Below are 6345 nucleotides of genomic sequence, written 5' to 3'. Positions count from 1 at the left end.
TTCTTATTTCATCTAGTTTCACATTTTACTTCAGGAATTGACATTTGGTGCATGAGAGAGTTGGATGCAGCTGCTCTTCTCTGCACCTCCTGCACCTCTACGCCTCTGCACCTCCTGCACCTCTGCACCTCTGCACCTCTGCACCGCTCACTATTTGTGTGTCATTGGAGGTGGCCCCATTGGCTACTACCACCTGACTTCTATCCTTCAGAAAGTCATGAAGCCATTCTCCCAATTTTCCAACTATGCCGAGATCACGCAGTTTGTGACATATCATTCCATGATCGACTCTACCAAAGGCCTTTGCAAAGTCGAGATATATCACTTCCACATTTGAGTGGTTAAGTAGCTGTTTCATCACCCAGTCATAACGTTGTAAGAGCTGAGTCAGGCAGCTTCTTCCTGGTCGGAAACCATATTGAGTGTCAAGCAGCAAGTCATTTTCTTCAAGGAAGGCGATTAGTTTTCTCCTGACTATTCGTTCCATGACCTTGCTGATGTGCGAGGTCATAGAGATAGGTCTGTAGTTCTTGGCCTCCGCTCTGCTACCTCCTTTATGAATATGGCATATTTTACCCTTCTTCAGTTTTCTTGGGAGTTTGCCAGATGCACGGAAGCTCTGAAAAAGGGACTGCAGTGGTCTTGCTAGGACTCGTTTACATACTTTTAGAAGGATTGCTGGGAATCCATCAGGGCCAGTAGCTGAGTTTGGGTTCATTTCATCTATAGCCCTTATTACATCGTCTTCCTTTTTATATTGATGTAATCGATCATCATTGCCTCTGCTTTTATATCTGCAGTGGTAAAAAAAAGTCAGTTGGATTGCTGACTTGAAAGTGCCCTAGGGATGGAGTGAAAACACTTTTGAATTGCTCATTTAGTATTTCACTTATCATCCTTGGGAATGCACCATCTTTTTCAAAGAGTGACTCTATTCTGCAGTGCACTGAAGCTGTTTCTTTGACAAACTTGTAGAAAGCTCTAGGGCTAGATTTTATATTGTCTATAGCCCAGGCTTCTTTGTCTGCTCTTTCTTTTTCGTGGGAGAGTTGCAGATTTTTTTCAATCTCCAGCAGTTGTATTTTCATGCGGGACTTTTCACTGCTTTCAATCTGTTTGTTTAGGCGATTTGAAACTTTTGTCCGCCGTCTCATAAGAATTTTCCTCTCTTTGAGGATTTTGTTCTTGTGTACAGTGGCCTTTTTCTCCGGGACACATTTGTAGCATATGGCTTGCATTACAGACATGAATTATTTAAGTTTCATGTCGATGTCCGGTGAAGAGAGACATTTAGGCCAGTTTTGTTTGAGGATCTCTTTCTCGATTTGTTTCCAGTTTGCCTTATGGAAGTTCAAATTGGAAAGATTCTGAGAGTTTCTTGTAGGCTGCATATCCATGGTTTCCTTTGGTCCATACATGGTCAGCTCTACCATGTTGTAATCCGAGAGTAGCGTCGGTGTCACTTTCACATTATGGATGAGATCCATATTATTTGTGAAGCAGAGATCCAGTATGTTACCTGCCCTGGTTGGTTGGAGTACTATTTGTTCCATGTACAAAGTGTTGGTGAGGTTTAGGAGGGACTTCACCTATCCTTGTTCGTATCGCGTCATTCCTGGGAGAGAAAGGCCCTTGGGCCATCTGACATTGGGCAGATTGAAGTCTCCCATAAGAAGTACACTTATGTGTTGTTCTAATGTGACTAGAACTTCTATTTTTGTAAGGCAGTCTTCAAACTTGCCTACATATTTGGAGCATCTGGAGGGCGATATGTAGCACATATAACTACATTGAGTTGTCTTATATGTACAATTAGTGTGTCACATACTGAATTTGAGTGTGACAAAAGGACCTGGTGTGTGAGGTCTTCACGGATGTACATAGCAACTCCACCATGACTCCTTTCTTTCCTGTCGGTCCGTAATACAACATACTGTAGTATGCGTATTTCTGCATTTCCTATATCTGGTTTCAGGTGTGTTTCCGTAAGTGCTATGCATAAGGCTTGATTGCAAGCAACACGCGATGTATATATGTTAACTATCATACATAAATAACTATTTTAATTCAATACTCCTTCATGTGCATACGCAGAATTCTTGGAAATATATCGTGTTTTAGTTATTGCCTGTTATAATTCTACTTGTATTTATTCCGAGTCTTGTTTATAAGTTTGTAAATTTTACAAATTTTTAACATCTATGTTTATATACTGTGTAATATCTTTTACTCTTTCCTTATTTGTATAACATTTCATAGCACTCCCCTGCTGAACGAACACGGCATTTTATTGCTGAACGGACACGGCATTTTATTGTATTTATTCGAGTCCTCATTGGAAATAGGCTGACTACTACTACTACTACTACTACTACTACTACTACTGATGTTTCTATATAGGCGCAAGCGTGGATATTTCTTTCCCAACAACATAGTTGCAGGTTCAGTTTCACTGCGTGGTACCTCAGGGAAGCGTTTTCTACTATAGCTCCCGGCTGACTAAAGCCTTGTGTGAATTTAGTAGACGAAAACTGGAAGAAGCCCATCGTGTATGCATATATATGCGAGTGTGTGTGTATGTGTGTGTGTGCGTGTGTGTGTTTATGTATGTTTGTGTGTGTATTTGTCTTTGTGTTTTGTGCATGTCCGCTATTACCACTTGACAACCCGTGCTGGGTTTTTTACGTTCTTGTAACTTAGCATTTAGCCCAAGAGATCGACAGAATAAGTACTAGGCTTTAAAAAATATATGTACAAGGGTCTTTTCGTTCGACTAAAATTTTTCAAAACGTTACTCCATCATGGCAGAAATCTGATAACTGAAACAAGTAAAAGATAGAATGTTTGGAGAATTACTGGTACTAATGCGAAGGAAGGCGCCTCTGCGCAGCCATTCGGTCTGCTAGAAATAACCACCAAAATATTCTTCAACTTACATACTATCGTCTTAAAAGAGGGAAAAAAAAGACACTAAACCATTTAGTCATAGAAGCCCTTAAAATTGAAGAATGGGTCACGGTTGGAAGGCTTTTGATCATAGCTCTGCTCCATCAGGATAGACCTAGAACTAATCATAACAATACAGAAGTGCAGAAGACACGCAAGCACACACACACACACACACACACTACCACACACACACGCACACACACTACCACACACACACGCACACACACTACCACACACACACACACTACCATACACACACACACACACACACACACACGCACGCACAAACACACACAAATACACACATCTTAATGAAAGAATAAAGAGTAAAGTATTTTTTCCTCTTTTTCTTCTGTATCATTGTATCGTTGATGACAACAAAATATCACTTACCTCATAGGCTTCGAGCTCTCGATCAGTAAAGCAACTACTACTCTGTCCCATGATCAGAAGCCGTTTAAGCGGTAACACATTTAAAGCCCAGCATAGATTCTAACTCAAGATGGCTACCCAACAGAACGCTCTATTACGTGGCAGACGTTCTCTTATACGTATTATTGATTGGTAAAGATAGTTGTCATACTTTTCTTTTTTCTACTTTGATTTGCTTGTTTTTTTTTTATGTATTTCTTTATCTTCGATCTTCAAAATGTAACAGCTGTTCAGAATCACTGTCATAGATAGGAAGTTTGCTGTACTGTAGATAACAATGAAATGTTTAAGTAGTTGTAGATGAATATCATGAACGCAACTACAGGAAGATTGTTGTTGTTGGCACTCCGTCGCTTATGATGTGGAGGGTTCCAGTTGATCCGATCAACGGAACAGCCTGCTCGTGAAATTAGCGTGCAAGTGGCTGAGCACTCCACAGACACGTGTACCTTTAACGTAGTTCTCGGGGATATTCAGCGTGACACAGTGTGACAAGGTTGACCCCTTGAGTTACAGGCACAACAGAAACAGGAAGTAAGAGTGAGAGAAAGTTGTGGTGAAAGAGTACAGCAGGGTTCGCCACCATCCCCTGCCGGAGTCTCGTGGAGTTTTAGGTGTTTCCGCCCAATAAACACTCACAACGTCCGGTCTGCGAATCGAAACCGCGATCCTATGACCGCGAGTCCGCTGCCCTAACCACTGGGCCATTGCGCCTCCACACAGGAAGTTAAACTAATAGGAATAACGACTGCAGCAACGACCAATGACAACAATAACGACATGAATTTCCTTAAGGTAGAAAATAAATTCCCGGATTTATAAAGAGAGGATGGCCATACCTTAGAAAAGAAAAAAAAACATTAAATAACTTGGAATGTTGTCTATGCCCTTCCTCAGAATATTAGTGACACGCTTTAACACGGTTGTTTGCTTAAAATGGTCATTTTTTTCAAGCACATTGTTCTGTGTTTGCGCCAAATGCACTATATCTTGGGCAAATTGTTTTCTGATATAGCTTCTGAGAGGGTAATTCTTTGTGAACAGAATTTCATACACGATAACTGTTTGAAAATCACATACACACACACACACACAAAGATATATACATATGTATGTGTGTGTGACTGCGTGAATATGTGTGAATGAGTGTGTGTGTGTGTGTGTGTGTGTGTGTGTGTGTGTGTGTGTGTGTGTGTGTGTGCGTGTGTGTGTGTGTGTGTGCGTCTCTGTTGTGTGTGATACTTAACAGATACATCACAGATAACCAAATAACTGTGGTATTCGTTCCGAGATAATGTATCCTATAGATGCAGCAGAAAGAAAGCGTCCAGCAGCGGTGGTGGTATTGCGAGATGAATATTTCTGCCTCCGGGTTTTGTTTTATAGCAAGTACCCTCTGGAAATTGCATGCTAAGATAAAATACGTCACCGCTGGTGTAGATAAAAGAAATAATTGAAAAAGCACTTATGTTACAACAAACTGACCAACTGAATAAAAACTTCTTATATGCAACAGAAACATTACGTAAAGCCAAGTAATTCAGTATTCATCTTATATCGCTTATAGACGTACAGTGTTAAATACGGCAAAAATATATCAGTAGTAGGCGAAAATCGTCCAGCAGCGTTAGTGTTATTGCTAGGTATGCATTTCTGCTTCTTTGGGCAATGTTAGTAATGTAACCACATGTGAGTCGTTGGTGATTTTCCTTCTTCTCCTTTTGACTTTCCCCTTTCTCCTTTCGGACTGAGAGCCATGCTCGAAACGTTTGAATCTCTCTCCTTTCACCAAGCGTCAGACTAATATAATTCTTGTGCAAAGGAAGAAAGGAAGAAAACGTTTGAATCTCTCTCCTTTCACCAAGCGTCAGACTAATATAATTCTTGTGCAAAGGAAGAAAGGAAGAAAGAAAGAAAGAAAAATAACGAGATATAATGTTGGAATTGTTGAGTTCCTGTTTCTACATCTATCAAGACCAACATATTTTTAAAAGTTTAGATTCGTGTAGTATAGAAGATATACTTTTAGTCTTTTTTTTTTTTACCTGTAGCTATTTCTCTTTTTTGTTTAAGAATATTTTATGTCCTATGTGTGAGCAGGATCAACATGTAATTTGAATTCTAACATAGATTTATAACCACGATTTCTTTGTTAGTCTACATCCTATAACCATCGATGTGTGTTCGAATTTCTTTCGATACCTGTTACTTATCTTCTCACAGGGGCAATTTTCTCTGCGTGTGTCCATGTTCTCACACACATATATATATATGTATGTATGTGTGTGTGTGTGTGTGTGTGTGTGTGTGTGTATTGTGTATGTATGTATGTGTGTGCGCGCGCGTGGGTGTGGGTGTGCGTGTGTGTGTAAAGGCGTTAAATAACTTTTCCACACCTGATATTTACACAACAAAATCTAAATAGGCCTAAAGGATTCTGAAAGTAGATGATCTGCAAAAAAAAAAAAAAAAAAAAAAAAAGACAGAAAATGGTATTTTTTTCGTTCCACGAGGATTTAACCTTCGAAAGACGAACTTATTCTCGGCAGAGGAAGAAACATGGATTGAGAATTCCTAATATTGGTCTCAACTTTTGGTACAAGGCCAGTAATTTCGGGGAAGAGGTTAAGTCCAAAGGATAAAAGGCAAAGTCGACCTCAGCAGAATTTGAACTCAAAATGTAAATACGGACGAAATGCCTCTAAGTATTTTGTTCGGCGTGCTAACGATTCTGCTAGCTCACCGCCCTGAGTACTCCTACCATTGATTTCATATTTTTGCAGAAGGTTTAGCAATTTCGAGGAAGGGAGTAAGTTGATTACGTGAGCCTCAGAACTCAACTGGTACTTATTTTATCGACCCCCCCCCCCCCCAAAAAAAATGAAAGAATTCTTAATATTATTGATAATTCTAAGGCAACGAGCTGGCAGAATCGTTAGCACACCGGGTAAAATGCTTAACGGC

At 40.0% G+C, this 6345-nt stretch overlaps 1 protein-coding gene across 1 annotated transcript in view; it reads right to left on the bottom strand.

Moving 5' to 3' along the window:
* Positions 1-3594, bottom strand: part of LOC106867493 (calcium and integrin-binding protein 1) — a 75929-nt gene extending 72335 nt beyond the window's left edge. The window contains exon 1 of the mRNA XM_014912378.3: positions 3343-3594. Coding sequence (XP_014767864.1) covers positions 3343-3393 — 51 coding nt within the window. The 5' untranslated portion in view covers positions 3394-3594. The remainder of the gene's footprint in view (positions 1-3342) is intronic.
* Between the last annotated feature and the right edge of the window lie 2751 nt (positions 3595-6345).

The sequence above is a fragment of the Octopus bimaculoides genome, chromosome 8 (assembly GCF_046866305.1).
Source record: "Octopus bimaculoides isolate indiv1 chromosome 8, ASM4686630v1, whole genome shotgun sequence".
In the NCBI taxonomy this organism is placed as follows: domain Eukaryota; kingdom Metazoa; phylum Mollusca; class Cephalopoda; order Octopoda; family Octopodidae; genus Octopus; species Octopus bimaculoides.
This window is presented reverse-complemented; position numbering and strand designations above follow the sequence as displayed.